This window comes from Mauremys mutica, chromosome 1 (genome assembly GCF_020497125.1).
Source record: "Mauremys mutica isolate MM-2020 ecotype Southern chromosome 1, ASM2049712v1, whole genome shotgun sequence".
NCBI classification, from domain to species: Eukaryota; Metazoa; Chordata; order Testudines; family Geoemydidae; genus Mauremys; species Mauremys mutica.
This window is the reverse complement of record NC_059072.1, coordinates 266,215,620-266,242,725: the sequence shown is the minus strand read 5'-3', so window position 1 is coordinate 266,242,725 and position 27,106 is coordinate 266,215,620. Positions and strand designations below refer to the sequence as shown.

The following is a 27,106-nucleotide window of genomic DNA, read 5'->3' as shown; positions in this document are numbered from 1 at the left end:
CATTGGCCTGCATGGTCTTAATGAGGGGCAGAGTCACCCTTGAAGGACCTTCCGTGGCCAAGATGTCGACCATCGGGTCCTCCGACTCCACCACCTCTGCCCAACAGCTAACTAACTAATAAGTACTAACAATTAAGAACTAACTAATAAGTATAGAGAACAAACAAAGCTAGGGAAACGTCGTAGAGCTTGCAAAGCAAGACACCACAGTTTCAACGACCATCCCTGGCGGTAAGAAGGAACTGAGGAGACACCTGGTCGGCAGGGTCATATATTGAGCTCCATGAAGGCACCACTCCAGGGGGCTCCACAGCCTACCCGACGGGTGCTACTAGGGGAAAAACTCTCCAACGACTGTGTACGTGGTGCGTACACACCTAATTGGAATCTAAATGAGCAATCACTTGAAGAAGAACTTTAATTGCTTGAGGTAGCCCATTCAACTGGTGTTAAGTCTAAAATAGGTCAGAGACCACCCTTGGCTTTCAGGATTAGGAACTAGCTGGAGTAAAACCCCTTCCCTCTTAAATCCTGTAGAACCTCTTCCATAGCTCCCATCCAGAGGGGAAAAAATGCACCTCCTGGACCAGAAGTTTCTGCTGTGGGGTCCCTGAGTAGAGAGGGGGAGCTGTGGGGGGTAGGAATAAATTTAAGGGAATATCTCATTTCCACTGTGCTCAGCACCCAATGGTCCATGGTGATATGGGACCACGCAGTGGTGAACTGGGATATGCAATCCACAAATAAAGGGGAAACAAGATCTGGCATCACAGGAGCTGGTACAACGTCCTCTAGCATCCAATTAAAAGTTCTGCTTAGAGGTTCTTGGGTTTCTGGGCAGGGAATTGTTAATGAGGTAGAAGCGGGTGGGGGTCTGCGTCTAAAACCCCTGCTCCATTTCCTCTGTGGGTCTTGATGGTATGTGGAGGGCGGAGTATCAGGAAGACTGGTCAGGACTGTAGTGCTTCCGTGAAGTCATGCAATCCCAGGACTTAAGTGTCGCCCTGTAGTCCTTCAGCTCGTGGAGCATCATTGGTCTGCTTTGAAAAGAGCAAAGCTCCCTCGAAGGGGAGTCCTAAAGTGTCTGCTTGACCTTATCCAGAAGACCAAACTGCAGCCATGAACTCCTGCACCTGTCACTGCGGAAGGCATGGACCTGGCCAGCAAATCAGCCACGTCCAGGGCAGCTTGCAGGAAGGCCTGGCTATGGACTTCCCCTCATCACCAATCAGAACTCTTGCCTGACCTCTTGGGGAAACAAGTCCTTGAACTTCAACGTGGACTCCCACATGTTGAAGTTATATCTACTCAGCAGCATCTACTGGTTAGCAATCCTAAGCTGCAGTCCCCGGTAGAGTAAACCTTTCTACCAAACATTTCTTGGAGTCTTTTGCCTCGAGTCACCCCTTGAAGACACTGCCTTCCCTCTTGTTGGCTGTGGAAACCACCAGGGATCCTGGGGAGGAGGGAAAGGATGAGTGTATAGGAACTCAATACTGGGCAGGGACAAAGTATTTCCCCTCCGCTCTTTTTCATGTGGGGGGAAGGGAAGTGGGGGTTTGCCATAGGGCTTTCACTGGGTCCATAATGGCCTCACTGAGAGGCAGGACTACTTTTGACGGGTCCGCTGCAGCCAGAATGTCAATCAGGCTATGGGAGGATTCCTTTACTACCTCCACCTGTAAGTTTAAGTTTAAGGCCACTCTCTTCAGCGGTTCCTGGTGGGCCTTATAGTCATCCTGTGAAGGCGACACACTTGCCCCTGTCACAGACTCATCTGGGGAGGAGGAGGAGGAGGCTGGCACCAGCTGAGGGTACTCCTCTTCCTCTTTTGCACTGACAGGATCCCACAAAGCCAGTTCCTGAACCTTGATTGGGTGCTGCCCGATGGGACGGAAGCATCCTTCTCTTGGAGGCCACAGAGTAGGAACAGCTCTCAAATGGAGTCCCGGGATTAGAGGAAACCCCCACAAGTTACAAAAGGGCCACTGCATTGGCATAAGTAGTGACCACTAGGCCAAACACCCGATGGCACTCCTGTGCCGAGGTCCATGGCAGCATAAAGATGACTGGAGAGATAGTGGGGGGCGACTCCTCTGATGCAAGGAGTGTGACCCAACCTCCAATTCTGACAACAATGAGCCTGCCTCTGGTGATCATGGAGGCATGGTTCCCACCGGTGTTGGAGATCAGTGCTGAGGTGGGGAAGCTTGGACCAGAGCCCTCAAGGTTGGTTTCCCCCTGGATGATACAACGGGGCCTGGAACCAAACAACTGGGGGCTACATACTCCCTCCTGTCCACCAGCACCGATGGCACCAACTCCTGTACTGCCAGTGACACCGGTGGCAAGAGCAGGTCCCTGATGACAGAAAATGCCTCCAGCATGGAAAACACTGCAATGGCACTGGTGCCTCGCTGTCCCTGCACTGCCGATTGTTCTTCTGTTACCAGATTCAACAGTGCCTGGGTCAAGGCCAGAGTCTATGGTGCTGAGTGTGATGCCGAGGCAGAGGAGTGGCCTGACCTAGGTCGCACTCCACTTGCTTACCATGCCTGGCCTTCTTCAAAGTCAGGGAATGGCCCCTTTCAGCCAGCTGCTTCCTATGCTTCCTAGGCACCAGAGAATGCGAACAGTGCTGGGACTTCCGGACGGTGGGAGGAGCACTCCTCACCGATGTCAGGGTGCTCGGTGATGAGTTCAACTGGCTCAACTTGGTGGAAAGTCTCAATGCCACCTCCATTAGAAGGAACTTTAACCTGGCTTCCAGGTCCTCCTTCGTACAGGGTTTAAATTCATGGCAGATCTGACAGCGATCCCTGAGGTAAGCATCACCCAAGCACTTTAGGCAACTAGAATGCACGTCACTCAGAGGCATAGCCTTGTTGTAGAAGGCACAGGGCTTGAAGCCTGGTTACAGAGGCATATCTTCGCACTGGGAACAGATGAAACCCCTCTAATGGAAAAACACCTATACTAACTAATTAAGACAAAAACTATTACAAACACTAACTATATACAACAGAAGAAAAAAAGTACAAAGTCCACTGAGAAAAGCTTACCATAGGAAGGAGAGCAGTTCCAGTGAACATCACAGGCAGTAAGGAGGAATTGAGGGAGAGCAGGGTCAGCTGGGCCCTTTATACTAGCGCTATGACTGCGAGGCACCAGAGAGTGCCCAAGCCACCCCAACTGGTACCACTCAGAGAAAAATTTCCGGTGACTGTGCTGGGGGTGCGCACAAACCTACAGTGGAATGGACATGCACAAGTACCCGAAGAAAGCAAGGCTGCTCTCTCTGGCTTCTGGCTATGCAATAAAAATGGTAAGATATATCTTATGTCCTCATACAAACTCACTCCCAAAAAAATGACGACTAGCCACTGATTCTACATGAGACCAACAAAAGGGCAATCGCCTTCCAAAGTTAAAATAAGGACAATACCCCACAATTACAGGCCGGGGGGAGGAACACCTGAAAGAATTTACAAATACATCAGAATACCAAGCCAATCCCTTATCAACCTTTTCCTGCAGGAAATGTTAAACATTCAAATGAAAGCAGCCTCCACCCACAGGTCCTACACCAGAAAACTAATTTCCCTGTGATACATGTTACCCAAGGTATGTCTGCACTGCAATTGGATACCCCCGTGCCCAAACGTCTACACTACAGTTAAACAGCTCTTAGCCTGAGCCCCACGAGCCCAAGTCAGCTGGCATGGACCAACAATGTGTGTCTAAGTACAAGCCAGATTAAACTTAATGAATGAATGTTTACACACAGCTGCAATGGTTTATCTAAAACAGTGCAACATCACATTTGCTGTTAAATTGGTCTGGCTTGTGTGTAGACAAGTCCTAAAATTCTCCATCTCATTAGACCAACTGTATGATTATTGAATTTTATAAGGTGAAATTTATCATCATGCCATTATTGAAAGAGCTGCAATGTTATTTGTTTAGATGAAGCTGCAGTTTAATATATTCAGACTTCTTGCATGAGAAAACATCTTCTATAATCATCTCAAAATTAGAAATCCATTTTTAAATGTTCTGTTTAACATTACTTAAGACTGGTCACACCAGACCCAGAGATTTTCCCCAAAAGGGGATCTAGAATATCTTCTTAATGACCACACAGATGTCATAACTGCATTACATTTCTCCTTCCATATATATATAGATAGATAGATATAGATGTGTGTGTGTGTGTGTGTCACAGTTTTCAAGGTGTTCAATACCTTGCAGAACAACAGAAGTGAAGTTTAGGTACAGAGGGTATAAACAGTCAGCAGTGTTATAGAAATCAAAATGTACATATTAGATTCTGCTTAGAGAACAATTTAATGCATGCTTAAAGAAGGGCAGAAATCCAATCACACAAGATAGAACTACTACATATGCCTAGTGCAATTGATAGCACTCCAAATTTTATGCAGTCTGAAGAACTAGGTTTGCAGACTTTCTGCTACATTTTAAGATGTCCCCAGTCCCAAAGTACACACACACACTACAAGAATAATTAAGTTTCTTTGATCTTTATTGACCCTTGCACTATACCTATGCATATGAACACTTCCTGATGATCACCCGCTTTATTGCCATATTGGTAGCTGAAATACGTCAGCTATGTTTCTTTAAGAAAGGAAATAAACTGTTACAAACAGACATCAGTACTATGTGTTCACAAAAAAACAACCACCCGAAGTGCTATATAAAAGATCAAGAACTGAACCAGACACTTCACAAGTACAACTCAAGAACCATTTACAAACCGTTGGAGCTTTCAAGAGGCAATGGCACTTGATTACATTGTGAGAAACAGAAGAAATGTTTCATTATTTTACCAGAGGCCTGGTGCAATGATTTGTTAGTAATGCCACCAGGGTCTACTAAACAGTGTTTATCAACTATAATAGTGCAACTGCAAGGGAAATTAAGGTTAACTAAAAAACGCATACACTTGATGCACAAAAAAACCAAAACATCTTTCCATTTTCAAAGAATTTTTCTGGTTAACTTTTTAGTTTTTTAACAGTTTATTTAGTGCCTAGTCTCGCAACCTCTTACAAGTGAAGAGTCCACTGAGTTCAACATCTGCATGACTAGCGTAATACTTGTTACTAAGGTAAATTTGGTTTGAGCCTTCACTCTACTCAAGGGAAATTTTGAAATAGCTGCTTTACCGGTACCAGAAAAACTTAGCTTAAGTGCAATAGTATAATGTCAAGTTCTTAGCAGAAGACATTTTCTCAGAATAATATTAAAATTTTCTTAAGTATCTTGCCTCAGAGACTACTTATGCCATACTTATCTCCGAGACATATTGACCTCAAATGAAAGAAGTTTTCTATTACTGGTACAGATTTATTTCTGAAACTAACATTTTTCGCCAGCAAATGATTGTCATTGTACATTCCAGACAAAATGTTGATTTTTGCAGTGAATCATCGTATCTGAAGATTGATCTGCATTAACATATATATTTATATTATATATAAAAATACTCATATCTACACCATAAATTAACTATGTTTTTCTTTTTAAGTCTTCTGCTTTTGGCCAATTGGCCTTCTAACTGTGTCTATCTGTTTAGTTATTTAATCAAAGTTTGCCTTCACCAAGCATCATCTGTTATAATCATCCTCAATGAGTCTCAAACTGGGTAGTTTTTCATAACAAAATAAAAGGGCAGGTCAGTGATTATACCTTCTGAACACCAGACAATTTTCTGACTAACTTTTGCTTCAGAAATTTCAAAGTGAAACTCCATATTGTCTTGTAAATCTGACTTGCCTCTAAATCTTCAAAGTGTGCTCTTTCCCAACTAGCTCATTTCAATTTAAAGACATTCTTATAGTAACAGATGACACTGGGAAGGTTTCAGTGGTTCCATTTAAACTTCAATTTATCTCTGATTATTTCTACATGCCACCCACAACACTACCACTACATATTCTCAAGTGGTAGAACTGACTCTGTTGATTTCTGCATTGAAAAAAAGGGTATATTCCTCATTTCACTGCATCAAGATTCAAATGCACATTTCTAGTTAGTAAAGGGGCAGTTGTGTGTTTATTTCCTCTAGATTAAACTATGTCTTCATAGCTTCAAGATCACACAAAATAGTACATAATCATTAAAATGATAATTAAGTTGAGAGGGTTGAAAAATAGCACTTTAGTTCATTATATAGGAACCACACCATTTAACAATCAGCCTTTCCCTGACAAAATTATGCTACAGGCTGGTGGGTATAGCGTATCTACGTTATTCATTTATTTCATTCACTTCCAAGAGTCATTTGTTTTCTAGTTCTAAAATAATGTGAGAACAGATAACTAGAGATCTGACAATTACATTACATCAAAAATACACACCTGACGTGTAATTATCAATTTGTGGAGTGAAACAAGACAAAATCCTCCCTCTCCTGCCTACCAAGGAAACAAATTACTTATTTCTACCCTTGGTAAAGCAAACTATACTAAACTATATAATAAATACCATGAAGAGATGTCACTTCACAAAATACATACAACTACCATTTCCAAGGAGACTGAAACACTTATTATTCAGAAATAACCACAGCAGTGCTGGAGATTTTCATTTCAGGCAATCAAAATTCATGTACTTTTTTGTGATAAAGATTATGGAATACTCTGTACTTTGGGCCCAATTCTGCAATACTGATGTCTGTAACTCCCATCAGTTTCAATAGGAGATGCATAGACTTAAGGACTGCAGGATTGGGCCTTTCTATATATTGATAAATTCAATTTTTTTCTTTTACTCCCCGAGACAATTTCATTTTATAATTAAAAACAGCAACCCTCTCTATGAAACATTTTCCACTCTCTGAAAGCCAAGGTTGTAAGATATTTCAAGATTTCAAAATATATGTAGGTTATAAAATTTATTTATGTAAGCATTCAGATATGTATAGATGTAAAAGGTATTTAGATTTCACAACAAGCTTATATTACTAAATCTGGACAATACATATGATTCAGAATCTACACGGGCACAATTTAAAACTGAAATGTAAAAGTGAAAAAATTCTGTAGAGAAAAAATAAACAATTTAAAGCTTTATATGAGACACGATGTGTTAAATTTAAATAAACCAAAAGTAGTACCATAATCAGAAAGCCAGCTTCCAAGTGTAAAAAAGAGAGGGATGTAGGACAAATGAGGAAATTTGGATACACTGAGGTACAAATAGCAGGTTTCCATAATAGGGCATTTACTATCTTTTCATGGTGAACCCTTCAAACACAAAATCAAACCAGAATCACTGGTCACATAATTGAAATTTTACATGTAATAAAGGCAACGCAATACTTATGGCCTGTCAAATATTTACCTCACTAACATTATCTACAGAAGATTTGGTCATTTTGTACACAGTGACTCCTTATACAGGTTTAAAGGGTTGCAGTACAAAAATGACACTATATACAAATCTATACACAAATCCAACAGAATGCTTTTCTATCTCCCAAAGGAGTTATCTTAAAGCAAAATACCTGAGATTTCACAATATCTTCAGTGTCCTTATCACAAACGTAAATATACATTGCAGATGTCATAAAAAGACACTTCTCCCTTAAATATGTGCATTACGGTTAAAAAAAAAACTATAGGTTTAAGGAGCTGAAAAACAACACCCCATCTGAGAGACTTCATTTTTGCTGTTGCACATTCAGGAATGTCCTTTCACTGAAGAGCGGTAGATCAACATTAAAGAGCACTTCCTCAATGCAGACGCCACAGGGTGGCCTCTTGACTTTGAAAAATTCAAAACCAATACTTCAGTGAGACGAAGTACTTCCTCCAGTTAGTGAATATCTGGAGAAGAAAAGAAATGATTATTTTTGGTCACTTTCAAACTCTTGTTACATAACAAAGAATGATTAAAAAGTCATTAAATTGTGCTGTAAGTAGGAACTTAAAGCTTTCTTCCTTTCAGGATCATACTTTGACACACTTACTTTAAAAAAATATAATCAAGCTACAGACCTGAATATCATATAAATAAGACATTGCAAGTGCATAACTATGGTTCTGTTCATCAGAATGACAACAGTCAATCCTCAAATATCTTTTAATGGGTACACAATCATTTAATAAATCCTGTGTGTTTTCATTCAAAACCCCTACCTTGGGAAACTTGGTGTCTCGGTCACCTCAAAATATTTTGGGGCATGAAAAAGTTTTTGAACTAGACCTGCCTCCCTCCCACCAAAAGAAAAAATAGCTTTCCCATTCCAAAGCTTTTTTTTTTTTGTTTGGGGGGGGGGGGGAGTTTAATACATTAAGCTTCACTAAATTTTAAAGAATATTAGAGACCAGAATATGCTCTTTCTAATCACGACACCAGAACCCGTTTAAGAATTTCTACTGTTCCTCGGTGCTCACCATAACTCACTAGGGCTAGATATTGTACTTTAAAATATAAAATCTTGTTAATGGCAAGAATTACTGCGATCACCAGTGAAAAGATAATTTTAGACATTAAAACGTGTAAAAAAAAAGAACTTGATACTATAAAAAGACTACACTTTTGTTCAAAGATGTGATCAAATGGCAACAGTATTTAATATTGAAAGTATGCTGAAGTGTGCACAAATAAGTGATATCCTTTCATCTTCATAGCTGTGTTATAGAGGAATATCTGAAATTAGTAACTTGGATCATCACTAATGATTTGGATAATGAAGTGAAGAGTATGCTTATAAAATTTGTGGATGACACCAACTCGGGAGGGATTGCAAGCATTTTGAAGGGCAGGACTAGAATTCAAATGACCTTGACAAACTGGAAAATTGGTCTGAAATCAACATAAGACAAGTGTAAAGTACTATACTTAGGAAGGAAAACTCAAATGCACAAGTACAAAGAACTAGCTAGACTACAGTACTGCAGAAAAGCACCTGTGGTTATAGTGGATCACAAACTGAATATGAATCAACAAATACAATGCATTGCAAAAAAGGCTGGTATTGTTCTGGGATCTATTAACAGGAGTGCAATACATAAGACACGGGAGGTTATTGTCCCACTCTACTCAGCACTGGTGACACCTCAGTTGGAGTAAAGTGTCCAGGTTTGGGCACCACACTTTGCCAATATCTTTCTTACACTGGAGAGTATAGAGGAGAGCAACAAAAATTATCAAAGGTTTAGAAAACGTGGTTTCTAAGGGGTATTATACTGTGACCAATTCTTCTCCATGTCCATTGAAGGTAGGACAAGAAGTAATCGGCTTAAACTGCGGCAGGGAAGATTTAGATTAGATAACAGGAAAATCTTTCTAACTATAAGGATAGTTAAGCACTGGAATACACTTCCAAAGGGAGGTTGTGGGATCCCTGTCACAGGGAGGTTTTAAGAACAGGTTAGACAAACACGTCAGAGTTTGTCTAGGTATATTTGATCCTACCTCAGCATGGGGAGCTGGACTAACTGGCCTCTCAAGGTCGTTTGCAGTCCTACATTTCTATGATTATCTCAAACTAACAAAAAAGATGAATATGCCTGAAAAAGCCTGTTATTCAAATGCAAAAACATTTTTCTGATGGGAGTTTAGTTTTAAAGTCTTGAAATATTTTTTTGTAAAGACTTTTTGATCAATCTCTCAGGCTTACTCAGCTTCAAACTGCTAACAGAGCATGGATAGCAGATTATCCTACACAGAGGGGGCTAAAAATTATGCAAAGTATCTGATAAAGCTTTTCAACTTTTCATATGACAGCAGGGTCAACTTAATAAAGTTGATAAACTTAATAAGCTTTATAAACTTAAAAAGTGGTCAACTTAATAAAAATTACTTTAAAATGTATCGCATTAAAAATTGAAAATGTATTTAAAAGAAAGAAGAACTGGTTTTATGTTTTAGGAATATTAATTATTTTTAACTACAAACCATTGTGTTAATTACAGTATCATTAAATGAGTAATAATACAATGAATTTATCTGAAGTAATTTATACAGCACCATAAAATTAAATAGCAATGTACAAATGCAGGTAAAGACAGTCCCTACTGCAAAGAATTTACAATCACAGTAAGATAAGAAAAAAGACAAGACCCTGAACAACAGATAAGTAAAGTAAGATAAAGCAAGTATTATTGATGAGAAGAGGGATTGCCTGAAGGTGTGAGTATAACAGAGGGATTCAGATGAGGAGTTAACCAACCCTCTAAGGGATATGTATTAAATAAGGCTGTTGATTAATCACAGTTAACTAACGCGATTAACTAAAAAAAATAATTACAATTAATCACAGTTTTAATCTCACTGTTAAACAACAGAATACCAATTGAAATTTATTGAATATTTTGGATGTTTTTCTACATTTTCAAATATACTGATTTCTATTACAACACAGAATACAAAGTGTACAGTGCTCACTTATATTATAAGCAGCAAAGAGTCCTGTGGCACCTTATAGACTAACAGATGTATTGGAGCACGAGCTTTCGTGGGTCGGATGCATGCCGAAGTGGGTATTCAACCACGAAAGCTCGTGCTCCAATACGTCTGTTAGTCTATAAGGTGCCACAGGACTCTTTGCTGCTTTTACAGATCCAGACTAACACGGCTACCCCTCTGATACTTGACTTGTATTATGTGTGATCACAAATATTTGCACTGTAAAAATGATAAACAAAAGAAATTGTATTTTTCAATTCACCTCATACAAGTACTGTAGTGCAATCTCTTTATCATGAAAGTACAACTTAATTTTTTTTTGTTACATAATTGCACTCAAAAACAAAACAATGTAAAACCTTAGAGCCTACAAGTCCACTCGGTCATACTTCTTATTTAGCCAAATCGCTAACATGAAAAAGATTGTTTACATTTACAGGAGATAATACTGCCCACTTCTTAATTACAGTGTCACCTGAAAGTGAGAACAGGCGTTCATATGACACTGTTGCAAGATATTTACGTGCCAGATGCGCTAAAGATTCATATGCCTATTGATGCTTCGGCAACCGTTCCAGAGGAAATGCTTCCATGTTGATGACACTCATTAAAAAAATAATGTGTTAATTAAATTTGTGACTGAACTCCTTGGGAAGAATTGTATGCCTCCTGATGTTTTACCCATATTCTGCCATATATTTAATGATATAGCAGTCTCGGATGATGACTCAGCACGTTATTAATTTTAAGAACACTTCCATTGCAAAATTTGACAAAATGCAAAGAAGGTACCAATGTGCAATTTCTAAAGATAGCTACAGCACTCGGTCCAAAATTTAACAATTTGAAGTGCCTTCCAAAATCTGAGAAGGATGAGGTGTGGAGCATGCTTTCAGAAGTCTTAAAAAAGCAACACTCCGATGTGGAAATTACAGAACCCGAACCACCAAAAGAGAAAATCAACCTTCTGGTAGTGCCATCTGACTCAGATGATAAAAATGAACATGAGCCGGTCCACACTGCTTTGGACAGTTATTGAGCAGAACCTGTCATCAGCATGGACGCATGTCCTCTGGAATGGTGGCTGAAGCATGAAGGGACATGAATCTTTACTGCATCTGGCATGTAAATATCTTGCAACGTCGGCTACGAACAGTGCCATGCAAATGCGTTCTTTCAGGTGACCCTGTAAACAAGAAGCGGGCAGCATTATCTTCTGCAAATGTAAACAAACTTGTTTGTCTGATGGATTGGCTGAACAAAAAGTAGGACTGATTGGATTTGTAGGCTCTAAAGTTTTACATTGTTTTATTTTTGAATGCAGTTTTTTTTTTACATAATTCTACATTTGTAAGTTCAACTTTCATGATAAAGAGATTGCACTACAGTACTTGTATTAGGTAAATTGAAAAATACTATGTCTTGTTTTTTACAGTGCAAATATTTGTAATAAAAAATAAGTATTAACAGAGCACTGTACCACTTTGTATTCTGTTTTGCAATCGAACTCTATATATTTGAAAATGTAGAAAACATTCAAAAATATTTAAATCAAAGGTATTCCATTATCATCAGCAATTAATCGCGATTAATTTTTTTATTCAATTACTTTTTAAAATCACTTGACAGCCCTAGTATTATATATTAATTCTTTATACTTGTTTCTTATAATTATAGATAAACATATTACAACTCAAATTCTTCCTGTACGAAATATGTCAATACAGTACAAAAACTGATTAGCTGATATACATATTTAGCTGTGAAATATACATTTTTCAGAGGTTTTTATATACAGCATTTCCTACTGTTTGAAATATTCTGATAGTGGGTTGGTTTCTGTATGGCTCATCTGCTGCTGCAATGCACAGGCATAAGAGGTCATGCTCAGCAACATCCTTTGTCCTTAATATTAATTTAATATGGCTTTTTTTTTTTTAAGGTGACTGGTTTTGTTCATTCTCTAGACAAGTTTACTACTAATAAACTTGAACTGCATCAATCAGATTTACATTAGACTTTATAAAGCAATTACATATTTTACCAAGTTTGCATTTGTTTTTAATTTTATTAGTAAACATACAGTGGTTGGTCCTACAGAAACTCTCTGAAACATGTAAAATTCATCCCATTACAGCCATTGATGTTCAGTTACTATCAATATATTTGGAGATTTTTGTAAAAAAATAAAATTAAGTTTTGAGTATATGTGGCCCGTTTTAAATTATGTAGAACTTTATTTATAAAGAAATAATCAATTTCAATATACAAATTTAAATTCAGCCATAGTTACGTTTCTCAAACCAGAGTATGAACAAATGCTTCACATCTAGAAATATTAATGGTTTCTTCATTAAACTCCACTTAAGATGGAACCCAAGATATATTGGTATATTGCCAAAACAGATGTGTATTATAACTGGGTTCCAGGCATTGAGATTATTTTTTTTTAAAGTATATTATTATACAAACACACTAAGGGCTCAAATTGCATACTCTTAATCACAAGTGGTCTTTAACTTTAATGAGACTGCTTACACAAGTAAGAACTATTTACATGAGCACCCAGGTCCTAAATACAAGAGTATCTGCATTAAGGTAGAAGAATTTAAAATAATGAGGCAAAAAATATGGAGGTCCAAAAATCAAGGGAACCATAGTTATTCATATTCACAACTTATTACTTTTATGTTAAGATGGAAGACTTTTTGAAAATTTGTTGATATGCTTATACAATCTCTGTCATACAAAACTGTTCCAGCAGCAGTTTGAGGACAATAAACCTTGACACACTCTCAATCTCAATGAGCATTTTCCTTGTGATGAAAGGGGGAAAATTTTATTAAGGTAAACATACTGGACAATGCTAATGAACATTATTGTGCACTCTGCATAGTATTTTTTTAAAAATTGCTTTCAACTATTATCCTGGATTTTTTTAGTTTTTTTAAATATTGGTAAAGTGCACACAATTCATTGATGTATCCTTATTAGACCACTTTGAAACATATTTCTTTTGGGCACTAGTTATTTTAGCAACTAAAGAGATTTAGTTTGAACTTTTCCAAAATTTCACTTTTGGACAGAACTCAAGAGTGGAAAGAGAATGATTCACAAGTTCACAACCAGAAAAGAAGAGGGTTTTAAAATGCAAACAGTTTTTAACTTTAATTATAGTGGGCACAACACTTTCTATTTTATTTTCATGTAATATTTAATACATCCCCCCCCACACACACACACACATTTCCACTGAGCTAGTATCTTGAAATTTGGAACTCACATTCATTATAGACCAATGAGTAAAGGAAATTTCCAAATTTGATATTTGATCTCTTCCTTTTCTACCAGGAGACAGCAGAGGTCAATAGTCATGAATGTAAACTATTCAAGTACTCTTTTTTAAATACATACATACGCACACACACAAACACCCCTCAGCACACTAATCAATCTCTCCTGGGACTATATCCTACATTGCAAATCTCTGAGCAGTTTCGTATATTTACCATTTAAAAAGAAAAAGTTCATTTTTATGTAACTCATGGTAGTGTTCTTTTTCTGGTTTGGCTTTGCAGACAATACATTCAATATACAGTATGCAGTGTGTGAAAGTGAGTATATATAATGAAGACAGGAAAAAGAAATTTAAGTTCCTGATAGGCTAAGAATTTTTCTATTAAACAATTACATTTTCATAAACAAAGTAAAAGCACATCAGAAAATATTTTATCTTTATAATACAGAAATATCAGTCAGTACTTGTATTTTACAAAATACTTAGCAAATATTAAAGTAAGTCTTGCAATTTTCTGTAAGTCTTAATGCAAAGGTATTTTTATTGTTACCTCTGAAGCCTCTGTACAAGCTGCGATACCATGGTATCTGAAATGCCTGGACAAGCCTCCTCAGCTAAATAAATAGCTTCTCTCAGTTCTTCTATGGACCCCATGTTGTCACCATATGCCTGACTTTTCTCTTTCAACTAAAAAAATGGCAAAACTACATTAACAATGTAATTATCTGACAAATATTTGAACGTGTAATATTATGTGTTAATTTCTCTGTTTCCACAGAACTAGACTCCTGAAAATTAGTACATTCTTTTTTTTTTTTTATCATTAAAAGTTCTAGCTAGAGAAACACACTATTTGTAATTAGAGATTTTTATCGCAGGTCACTAAAAGAGCAGTCTAAGCATTCACAAAAATAAGGTGTCCATGTGGGATGTGAAACCCCCAACCCAAGAAACCAAGGGTCATCTGAGGTCGCCAGCAATTCTATTTTCCAGATTTTAGAAAGGTGCTGTTGCGTACAAAGTAAGAGTTAGTCTTACTAATTTTGTACTACACTTTGTACTTTCATAGCACCTTCCATGTGAGGATTTCACAGCACTTTAAAAAGTTAGTTCGCTGAGTGTCTGTTACACAATAACTTTGAACATTGCAGCTGCCCAATTCTAAAATTTCAGTGAATGTTCTAGGTCTCACTGGACAGAATCCTATTTATTTTGGTTCAAATCAGAACACTGGAAAAAGCCTAGGTCAGAGGAAAATCAGGTCCCCCACACTCCCTGATGCTGCAGGAATGGAATCTGCTGCTGCCTACACATGAGAAGCAGCAGCTTAACTTGCTGCATTCGGAGTGTCTGTAGCTTGGATTCTAATAAGAATCAAAGAATCTTACAGGCAGAGTGTGTAAAGAGCTAAATGGGGATAAGAGTGGAGTAGCAGGGAACACATGAGGGAGAAAGGGAAGCAGGAGGGATGAGAGAGATGGGGCAGTGGTGATGGGGGGAAGCAGGGACCCAGAGGGGAGTGAGGAAGTGGACTTGCTCTTAGTGGGAAGAGAGGATGGCTAAGCAGAGACCCACAAGGAAATCAAGTGGCGAGGAGTGGTGGTGATGATGGGGGATGCAGGAATCCAGAGGCGGGAGCCAGGTGTGTGGCTGTGAAAGCAGGAAACCAGAATAGGGAGAGTGGAAATTGGGGAGAGGAAAAAAGCAGGGCCCCAGAGGGATGGTAGAAATGGGATGGGGAAACTGCAGTTCTTGGAAAGAGGGAAAACACACACACACACACACACTCTCTCTCTGTCCCTGCCATGGGATGAAATACAGTCCATGACATGGGGGTGGGAAGAAGAGATGGGAACAGACAGAACCCCTGGCATGAGAGATAAGGGGAGGGGAGCAGCAGGGAGCCCCTGAAATAGAGGGGCATAGGAGGGTGGCACACAGGGAACTTGTAGTGGGGAACAGAAGAATGGAAGGAGCCTCTGGAGTGTGCAATTCACTCAGCCTACAAGCATTGAACTCCCTAATAAATTTAAGACCCAACATCCCCATGAGGAAGGAAAATGCTATTCACCATTTTACAGATGAGGATGACAAGTTGACTCTCCGCTGAGTCTCAGTAAGCTCTGGTGCAGAGACCACTCTTCTGGGTAAGTATCTGCTCTACTGTGTTCAATAGGCTTGCTACGTGGCATGGAAACCTTCCAGGAGCCTCCTCAAGACCGGGGCTCCTTTGATTAGGAAAATACTTTTGGTGCCCTCTGTTTTTTCCACCCACAGGGGAAGGACAGTTGTAAAGATTGAAACATGGTTTAAAAGAAAATCTTGTCCTTATTCTACAGCAATGCTAGGGTAGGAAAGAACTGCTTAATGATATCAAATACAGTTCTATAGGTATTTTTTAAGTAATGGACTCTACATTATGTCTGTATTCCCCTTCAGATGTAAATATACTTATAAAAACATTAAAGAACCATTCCACAGAATATCTGCATAAAATAGTTTGTTAGATTCCAGTACAAGTTCAGCATTTATACTTCAGGGCTTTGAACCTTTTATACTCTCTTAGCCTAGTCCACCAAGCAGACGTTGGGGAGAAGTGAGGAGCTGAATGCAGATTAGACAAAAAGACCCAATAATAGGAAAAACTGGTGCACTGCAGTCCAAGCAGTAACACACACCTCCCCTCTTTATTGAATTGTCTCCCAGCTTTATTTTCTCTCCTCATTCTCTTCAGTTAGTGTAAGTGATGTGGTTGCTCTGCACAAATGAGCATTGCTGTAAACAAACTAGGAAAGAAACAGAAGAAACAGATGAGACACCAATAAACCAGAATGCTACTGCTGGACCATAAGGAGAGTTAACCTATCAGTTACAGTATCCTTGGATATGCCATTCTCCAAAGAGACATATATATAGATATTAGAAATAACTAAGTTTTCAGAGGCAGCTTACCTCCACAAATAAAGGAGATATAATTGCAGATAAACACTGAGACAAAGGACGCCTGGGGGTCTCTTTTTCCTTTAAGAGAAAAAAGAGTGACATCTGTAATAGAGTGAGCACGATTAACATTTACATTGTATCTTCAAAATAACCCTAACTGAGCCTGAGCTATTTGATTTCTGAAAATGCATCCTCATTGCTTTCTATATTTGTTTCATAAAAAAACTAGTTCTGATACACTACATATAAACACAATAATGGGTATGTAAACATGCACACACATGAACTAATTCATGTAGTACATTACGTTTTAATATCATCTATCAAAGTATGTGTAAAGTGATTACATTATGTGTGGGTGCGAATTCAATATGAAGAATAATTAAAGAGTAGGATTTTGTATGACAAAAGTGCATTACATAACAATGTTTCTCCAAGAATGTACAGTGAAGCTTACTAAAAATGAGAAAAGTCTGATCCTACTCCCAATGTCTTGACACATGCAGGTACAAAATGCTAAGTCAACCATAATAAAACATTTAAAAACAACATCACACATATTTACAAAAAATCAAACTGTAAGAGTGAAGAAGTATTTCAGGATGAAATCATTTTGATAAGAGCTGTTCAATATAAGCAACAACTGTAATATACATAATTTAGAAGACTTTTGCAGATTTTTAAATATTTAAACTGTCAAAGGAGTATCTTAAGTGAAACAAAATTTGAAAAAATGTTGGATGACTGAACTAGATTAGCATGTTTAGATGTATATCTTTCTAGTATTGCTTTTAGCATTAAACATTAATACAGTACCTTATTACTTTCTAGTTCCTGTGGCTGGGCTGCTCCATTCTCTACATTCTTGGGGTCTTTTTCTCTGATTGTAAAGATCCAGTCCCCTGAATCACGACCACCTGTGGCCTGGCCATCGGTTTCACTTCAAAAAAAATATTAAGACATTTCAGAATTTTTCCTTTACTACGTTAGTAATATTGATTTAGTAATGCCAAAAAAAGCTTAAAACCTTCAGATTTGAGAGTGAATTTAGAACACCATGCTTCTCAGGCCAGTGAAAACAAGGCATGTGGTAAGAATGATTAGGTTGGATCTTAAGTAAAGATTTTGTTTAAATATGGAAGATGTTTTTCTGTATATTAAATAAAGATTAAGGAGAAAGACATATGTTCATTTACTACCTCTGACAATGATTTCCCAAACTGTATAACACCAATGATATTACTTTTTAGCAGTATAACAGATGCCAGCAGAGGGCTCCAAATTACTGGAAAGTTGGCAAAGTTTTGGGAAAGTTTGAACACACAAATTCAGTCAGTGCTCGTTTAGCATTGTAGTAGGCTATGCAGAGAACCCAGATAAGAACAAAGTCAACGTCTTATTTATTTATTTAAATTTAAAATAATAAATATGCCTCTCTAACGGTCTAGATGCCCTAACGTAATTATACAATCAATAAAATTAAATTAAACCTCAGCTGCACTAAAATCATCAGTTCCACAGTAACTCAGCCAACCACCAAGCCAATGCTCCCTTTAAGCTGCACAGCAGTCTGGTAATGGCTGCGCAACTCAGGTGGTTCCCAGCGCAACCAGCACACTGCCTGCCAGACCCTTTTGTTGGAACTCATGGTGGGTCCTCTCCGCACCACAGAAAGCCCAAGACCAGCAGAAAGGGTAAAGAGCTTAATATGCTGCAGGGGGAGCGACAGACACTCCCAGCCGGTAGGACCCACATAGGGTCCTGCTCTGCCTATTGGCCCAGGAGCTCCTTCTGGAACCCACAGAGACTCCTCTCCGCACCACAGAAAGCCTGAGAGCAGGGAGGGTAAGGAGTGGACGGGGAGGGAGCCCAGTCAGCCAGCATAGGGTCCCACTCCACCTGCCAGGCCCTCCTGCTGCAACACCTGGCAGCTCCTCTCAGCCTGGCAGGGAGCTATAGTGCAGGGAGAGGGGGCCTGTGCAGTTGCTGCTGATGGGGTAGGGGTACCCAGTCCGTACCCTCCTACATGCTCCAGGCTGTGAAGGCAAATCCCTCCTGGGGGAGGGAGAGGAGAGAAAAGAAGTGGGTTTGGATCTGGGGCAGAGAGGGAGGGGAGCAGGGCTCGAGCCAGCAGAGATGGGTAATGAGTGGTTGTGGGGAGGCAGAGAACTAGGGGAGTTCCACCAGTCTTGAAATTGGGAGCCAGGAGTTAGAATCCTACACAGATGATATCTTTGGGGAATTCTAAGATACTTATATTGGTGCCATAAGAAAACGTATTGATTTCAATAGTTTACCTGTGGCATGGTCATAAGTCTTGTTACTCAGTACAGCACAGGAATATAAGATACATTTAAAGTAACTTGGTGTGATCTTAAACCTCTTCAGCCCAATATTTAACAGAATGGAAGATGCCGTGACTAATTACAAACTAGGCAATTTAAATGAATAAATTGGAGAGACAAAGGTCTATCTAAACATGATGAAAATATGATATGCACAACTCAATACAAAAGAAATCTAAAGGAAATGTTGCTCCTGCCTCTTAGTCATCTGGGAAACACATGCTCAGCCTTTTCTAAAAACCGTCTCAAAACAGATATCTTTTGCAGCATGCCCCCAAAGTTGCCAAATTAGGCAATTTTTGGACCAAGGCAGCCAGCAAGTTCCAGAGTCTCAAAGCCCTCCCAGAGAAAGGCTTTCCAGCTGCTCTCTCATAATGAGGGGATCTAGCTTCAGTGCTTCTGCTGATTACAGCTGTGGCAATATAGCATGGGAAGAGAGGCACTCTTATTTAGGATTTTATAGTTCATAAATACCTTAAACTCTACCCAGAGACCAATGGGCAGACAGTGCAGACCCTGCCATAGTGCCTTCAAGGGGTCCAGAAGCCCTTTATTTCTCAGAAAGGCAATGCGTGCTGGGCTCATTGCAGAAAAAAACCTCAAAGAGTTTGCAGAGAAATTACACAATGTCAGAGATTTCAATCTCCAGTGTGTCTACTATCCTCAAAAAGAGGTACTGAAAGGCCTTAAAATCATTTGGTGCTGATGCCAGGCAGGGCCAGCTCCAGCGTTTTTGCCGCCCCAAGCGGTGGGGAAAAAAATAAAAGCTGCGATCGGCGATACTTCAGTGGCAGCTTTACCGCCGCCACTTCTTCGGCAGCAATTCGGTGACTTAGGGACCCGCCGCTGAATTGCCGCCAAATACCTGGACACATGCTGCCCCTTTTCCATTGGCCGCCCCAAGCACCTGCTTGCTGCGCTGGTGCCTGGAGCCAGCCCTGATGCCAGGGCCAAAGCAGATGCCTCCTCCTAGACTTCTTTAGGAGGTTAAGTGGATCACTGGTGTCTCTGGACCTCAGATCCCTGCTCCTCCTGACAGTTGTATGTCTGGGGTCTCACCAGTGATGCTGTGGAAGAGGGTTATCTTCTCCTCTTCGGGGGTTGCACAGTTCCTTAGAGCTGTAGCCTGTTTTCCACAAGTAGTCTCAAAAGGGCCACAGTGGCATCCCAAAAAGGCCACAGAGGGGATGGCCAGTATTCGGACTGCAGTTTACCCCTTGCGGAGAGGGACTAGACCAAAGGCTACAGTGGGCCACAGCAGCAAGTGGATGAACTAGAGACAGCCAATTCCCCCAGAAGGGGGGAGAAAGCAGAGTGGGGCACAGCCATGCCCAGAAGAGGATGCCGTGGTCCAGGGAGCAACGCGGGTCTTAGAGGTGGAGCAGAAGTGATGGCGGTGAGACACCACTAGAGGAAGGCGCACCAGCAACCAAGAGCTAATTCTCAGCACAACCACCAGGAGGCGCCGAGGTGGTGAGTCCCACCCTGTCACTGCCCATGAGGAAATTTTGTCTTCAGAATAGGGTTTGAATAGTATGCAGTAAATGAGACATGGAACCACACATTGAACAATAAGAAAAAAACAAGATACTGAACAGGTCAGAGAACCACAAACATAGTTAGGAAAAGAAAGAGAAGACTGTTCATGACCATTACAAGATATTGTATCCTTACTTTGCACTGTTCATGTTTTTCAAATAAGGTGTTAATACACATTGCTTCAAAGCTGTTAACAGTGACATGACAAATCTGCTGCCACCTTGCTCTATCATGGGCTGTTGCTTTCCAGTTGCTGTGGTCAACCTGACATGCTTTCAAGTTTGATTTCAGTGTGACTTTATATTGTTTGTACTGGCCTCCATGAGAAAGGTGTTTGTAGCTGACCATCAAATATAGCCTTGAGTATTCTCAAGTCAGCCATGCCAACGAGATGCCCAGACCAATCAGCTGAACTTTCATGAGCATGCTGTGAATGCCAGATATCCAACGATTAAGGACTTTGGTATTGAGAATCCTGCCAAGCATTTGACCATGCAGACAGACTGAAGAGATTTTGAGACATTTACATTTACACTGAAGAAGATGCAAGAAAGTGTACAGTATCGAAAAATCCTGCACTCGCAGAGAGATTGACTAAATTATTTCACTTTGATATTTTTATTCTCTTTATAAAATCTTGAATACAATTAGCTTTTTCAGTATATATTTGTTTAGAAGTACCCATCAAATGGCAGAATTTCTCAACTCAAATTACCTGTTACCTATTATCTTCTCCTTTCCACCAATCACAAAAAGGAGGAAGGCACTAGTAGTACACCTCTACCTCGATATAACGCTGTCCTCGGGAGCCAAAAAATCTTACCGCATTATAGGTGAAACTATGTTATATCAAACTTGATTTGATCTGCTGGCACGCACAGCCCCCCCAGAGCACTGTTTTACCGCGTTATATCCAAATTCGTGTTATATCGAGTGGCGTTACATCAGGGTAGAGGTGTACTTTATTCTGTTCAGGTTCTTATACTATGGTTCATCATAACAGCACCTGAACATCTTCGCAGCAGTACTTGTAGAAAATTTATTCTCCATGAGTTCCCCTCTAACATCTTTCGTGGCTTCAGTGGATGTACCTGCAGTGCCACCAGGAGCAACTATTAATACTCTCTGTTCATGAGCCGAGCCAACCCAATTTTCTCCAGTTCTCCCTAGGGAAAGGAAGTCCCACCAAAAGGCATATTTCCTGAAGGCATTTCTAAAAGTTAAGACAACAGAAAATGATCCCCCTCCTTCTCTTTCTATGCCTCAGAGTGAAGAAGCAGATTTCCCTTCACCATCACGACCTTAAGTATATCAATTCCTACAGCCCTAATGACCTTGTTGCCAAAATTTGGAAGCCTTAATTGTGAATGTCCATACTTTAAAACTGAGCATCCATCGAAATAACATCTGGGGAAGTGCAAACCATGTCCCAAAGATCCCTAACAAATCATTCAGCAAAACCAAGAAAGATCAGACTTGATATTCCTACTATTGCTAAGATAAGAAATAAACAGAACACCACCCCTCCCCCTTTTAAAATTTACTTTTAGGACGTCTTTAGACAAGATCATCAAAGAAGCATAAGAGAGCAAACCCTAATTTTTTCTCCTTTACAAGTCCCGTTTATCTCTAGACTTCTTGGTTTCTTCTTGATTTTTAAAACACCAGAAATGTACTTGCACATTCTTTAGCTTTCAGTTGCTGATACGTACTCTCAATCTTAACTTCAGGTTAAGAGAGTTGGTTTAATTTAGTCATGAAGATAATTTATTTTTTGTACTTTCTAGTATGACAGAAAAGAGTGTGTGCTGAGCACTGTATGACTGAAACTAACAGTTTGAGATGCCAGAGCAGATGGAGCAAACTGTTTGCAGCATGAAATATTACAAAACACACCCTTCCTCAACAAAAAAATTAGATATTTTATAATTAGTCTTCTTTCAACTTTCTGGGCTTGAAAGCCCTCAAAACATTTCAATTAAATTTTTAACTTCACATGCCTGGTGAGCCCAACATTTTTTAAATAAAGAACATCAGCTAACTAGACAAGATGATATGATACACAACTACTTGAGAAAATTCTCCTCCTCTATTCCTGTGTTTACAATTACGTTATAGATTCAACAAACTTACGCATCCGATTCTTCAGAGCTGGAGTCATCATGGCTCTGTTCAGACTTCCACCTCTTGTGCCTATCAATGAGTTCTGCCAGGTAGGATGTTTTCTTTGCATTTCGTATTATGAATTTGTGTTTCAAGAGCTCCTTTGCTGTTGGTCTCTTAAAAATAAAAATTAATTGTAAGCTACAGTCTAACTTTTTTTCTCTATATTTGAAACAGTTGAGATGACTCACCTATCGTGATTTGAAAAACAAAAGAGGAAAACTCATGACAAATAATATAATCAGAAACTTTGATGGCTTAATACTAAACACAGAAACATAGAAATGTAGGTGGCAGGGACCTAAAGAGGTTATCTAGTCCAGACCAGCACCAAGCATACCTACAACCATTCCTGACATGAGTTTGTCTAATCTGTTCTTCAAAACATCTAATGACAAGGTTGAAGCTTATTTCTGTGCTTAACTATTCTTAAAGTTAGAAAGTTTTTCCTAATATCTAACCTATACCTCCTTTACAAGCTAATTACTTCTTGTCCTACCTTCACAACAACTGATCACCAGCAGTGCAAATAGGCCGGCACGCCCTGCCAGCAAGCTATTTATAGCTGGTATGGTGTACCAGAAAAACACAGCAGCAGCCCGGCTGGAGGAGAGGGCTGGGGGTTCTGCTCCTTTCCCCGTTGGGAGGGGCAGTGGGGAAAGGAGCAGAATGCCAGCAGCTCCTCCAGCTGCTGCCCCCACCTCTGGCCTTGCCCTCCACCCCACACCCCCCACCAGCCCTGTCTCCAGAGTTCTGCTCCTTTCCCTGCTGCCCCTCCCATCCACATATCTGATGCTGTTTCCCAGACTTCATCTGTGAGTGCGTCAACTCTGGCTCAGGTAAAGCCGCCAGAGGAGCTGGGGGCTGGGAGTTTTGCTCCTTTCCCCGCTGGCAGGGGCAGCAGCGGGGAAAGGAGCAGAATGCCAGCAGCTCCTCCGGCGGCTGTACCTGAGCAAGAGTTGATACACTCACAGATGAAGTCTGGGAAACAGCATCAGATATGTGTATGCCAACCTATGACCCAGTAGCACCAGACACATCTGCATCATCACAATCAAGTTTGATTTTATCCTGAACACTAGCAATCACATTGACAGAAATCTGTCCTTGAGAAGGCTAGGCTCTCTCTGAATCAGAGTCAATTAGGACTTATATGAACTCCATCATCTGTGATGGGATAAGACAATTTTTCATAGTTCATGAGAAGACCCTGCTGCTAGACTAGATAGAGGGAATATTCTAGACTTGCTGCCAACTTCTCCTGGGTTCTGTCACATATCAGTCAATTGTCTAGGCAGGGTAAATGTGTAAGAAGGGTGTCTTCTGCCTTAGTTGGGGTTGATATACGTAAGGCTTCTTTTAGGAGTTGGTTTATAAATTCCCAAGGACTTTAAGGTAACCCTTTAGGGACAGGTGCGCTTCATCTGTTCTCTGGCTGAAGAGGACAATTCCATCAAAAGGCAAGTCCTCTGTCATGAACAGTATGCCATGTGGTAATCTCAATGCCCACAGCCATGAGACCCATCTCATACTAGTGGCCTTTGCCATCAACGTTGCAGCCATACAGGAACCAGAGTAATCAGCACCAAACTATTGCTGCCAAGGTAATCTGTGCCAGGACTGTTGACGTGGAGACTGTCGGTCCAGCTGGGGACTTTGCCAGTGTTGAGATGGCCGGAATCTACATTGTTGGTGCCAACTCTGCCAGTGCTTTTTTCACCATTCCACTGTCTGATCCCAGAGTGTGATGGGTGCTCAAGGGAGTGCTGGCTGACGCTAGTTGATGCTGATTCTAACAGTCACTTCTGGGTCCGAAGTGACCCGCATGAACTGCTCAAATAAATGCATCTTGTGCATAGCATCCCTGGACTTACCGTGCACGTCCTGGAAGAGAAGGACTTGCATGCAAAGATCTGGCTTAACCAAGATGTGGCTCTCTCCTAGGCAGAAAAGGCACTGACTGTGTCATCCTTAATAGAGATCAACCCATTTCAGGACATGCAGAGTTTGAACTCAGAGTTTGGACTCCACCACAAGGTGTGCTGGTTGGTGTGAAGCACCAAACCCGGCTGAACGTGGAGGTGGGAAGGAGAGTTGTGGATCAAATACTTTTCTTCTTCTTCTTCAAATAGGTTGAAAAATCCTGGATTAAGGTCTCTGAAAACTAATCGGTCAGTCACTTGCTGGGTTCCATCTCACTGCCATAGAGCAGTAAGAGGGAACTGGGAAGAACCATGGCCGTTCCCCTGTTTATGCCCTCACACGGGAGTATGAGGTGGTACGGGGTATACACACAGATATCGCAATTCAAAAAAATCCAATCTCAAGCACATGAGGAGCATATATGTTCCTACAATGGGATCTACACAGACAACAACATCAGCTGACTGACACCTCTATACTGACATATTCAAAGAAGAACACTCATCCAGTGAAACTGAGGTAATGTCTCTAGGGCTCAGAGATGCCTCACAGAAAGTGTTGGGGTAAGTCAAAGATGAAGAATGAGGAAACAAGATAATAGGTGTTAACAGAACTACTGGGTCAACAGGGAACCACACAGCTTTGCACTATGAGAATTCAAGAACCATCAAAGTTAATACTGTCTATGAGAAAGAAAACTCACAGAGGCTATTAAAACACCTGTATCATAAAGACACTAAGTAGTCATCTTTAACATATTCTAGAAGAAACAGAGTACAAACTGCCTGGGGGCTTGAAGAAACAATATGAACACAAAGCAAAGGAGCTTTAGGGGAAAAAAACAAGCAACCCAAGAAATCATGGTGGAGTACTGGAGAACCTACCAGGAAGAAGGCAAAGTAACTAAGCAGGATACACAGTACTGCCCTAAACAAAGCCAAAGCCCAAAGGACTGGCAAAGAGCTGAAGCCAGCCAAGATATCAGTTCTGACTCAAAGCTCCTTTGCTGAGTCACTGCCTATTGGTCTGTTTTTGTGAGTTATGGTAATTCCCCCCTTGTCACACTGGACGCACAGACGTAAGTGTTGGAAAATAGGCAATATGGCATATTCAGAGTAAAATCTTTACATTTCCAATACCTTCACTACAATCTAAATAAAGATAACAGGTCCACACATGACCCTTATTGTCCCTGCCACTAACTGGATAATTCAGCTGTCAAACAGATAAATAATTTTCCTTGACTATTTTCATGTAAGCAGTTTGTTCACAGGCTTGTTTCTACCACAAATGCAAGATCCTTGTTAGACTTAATACAAGAGTTTAAACATGAGAAAAGATTCCATTATGAAAGAGAGAAAACCAGACAGCACTGGGTAAGCAATAGGTTTCACTTTAATTAAAATGGTCAAACATTTTACTTGGTCTGAGTTTTCACAAAATTGTGTTGAAAATAGTATCCGATTTTCAAACTACTGCATCTGCTCCCATAAGATCTCATCAATTTTTAGCAAAAATTAAATAGAATTTTCAGTATATCAACTTTAATAATCATTATCTTTGCCATTAATATTTTAGATCTTTTTATTTCAGAATTTTCTTTTGATTTAGTTACGTATCTACTCTACACTAATTTGAACTTTGGTAGTATCATAACCAATGAAGTTAACCTGAGGTGTTATTATTGCTAGTTGAAAACTTCTTGATACTTTTCTTCGCTGAATCTTACATTTACAAAAAGATGCTTTCCTTTCTGAAATCATTTCAAGAACTTTATAATAATTCGCATTAGACCTGGGAAAAGGAGCATCTGAAGATCTCACACACACACACACACACACACACACACACACACACACCCCAAATCCAAAATTTGAGCTGATATATAGTGTCAGAATATTTTAGCTGATCTAAAAATCAGGGAAAAAATCAAACCAAAGGCAGGCAAACTGGTAAATAAGGAAAGAAACTATTGCTGACTGACAAATAAAACCTTTACATTAAAAAAACAAAACAAAACACTTCCTACTTTTCTGCCAAGATTTAACTAAATCAGATTTTCTCCAATATAATTTGCTCTGCACTGAGAGTCGACTATTCTGAACTTAAAAATAACATTCACATACAGTCCCAAATTTGAAAGTAAGCATATATATGTAAAAAAAATTTGGCCAGTATTTTCCTAAATCATTTTACAATGACAACTGTTTAAACAAATATTTTCTTAACACTAAACTTCTGCTTTGTCCTACAGGGACCATTAGGAGGACAAGTTAGTGACTCCCCTGTTAAAGATAAACATAGGTACTCTGCAGTACAAATTTAGTCAGGGGGCTCCCCTTTCTCCACACACAAATTACCTGCTTTTAATTAACAAAGTGCTCTGAACCACACATGCAAAGCTAAGTAGGCCTAGAAATTGCTTTACAAATAGAAGTACTTGAGCATACTGGTG

At 39.8% G+C, this 27,106-nt stretch overlaps 1 protein-coding gene across 2 annotated transcripts in view; it reads right to left on the bottom strand.

Annotated features, from left to right (window-relative positions):
* Positions 1-4,525: 4,525 nt before the first annotated feature.
* Positions 4,526-27,106, bottom strand: part of STK24 (serine/threonine kinase 24) — a 121,627-nt gene continuing 99,046 nt past the window's right edge. The window contains exons 7-11 of one of the 2 annotated variants that reach the window (XM_045009230.1): positions 22,699-22,844; positions 17,498-17,621; positions 16,691-16,759; positions 14,289-14,425; positions 4,526-7,853 (exon numbers count right to left, since the gene is read on the bottom strand). In XM_045009230.1, the coding sequence (XP_044865165.1) occupies positions 7,817-7,853; positions 14,289-14,425; positions 16,691-16,759; positions 17,498-17,621; positions 22,699-22,844 (513 nt within the window). In that variant the 3' untranslated portion in view covers positions 4,526-7,816. Of the gene's footprint in view, positions 7,854-14,288; positions 16,525-16,690; positions 16,760-17,497; positions 17,622-22,698; positions 22,845-27,106 lie in introns of those variants that run through there. The other variant, XM_045009240.1, reaches the window with a different exon arrangement.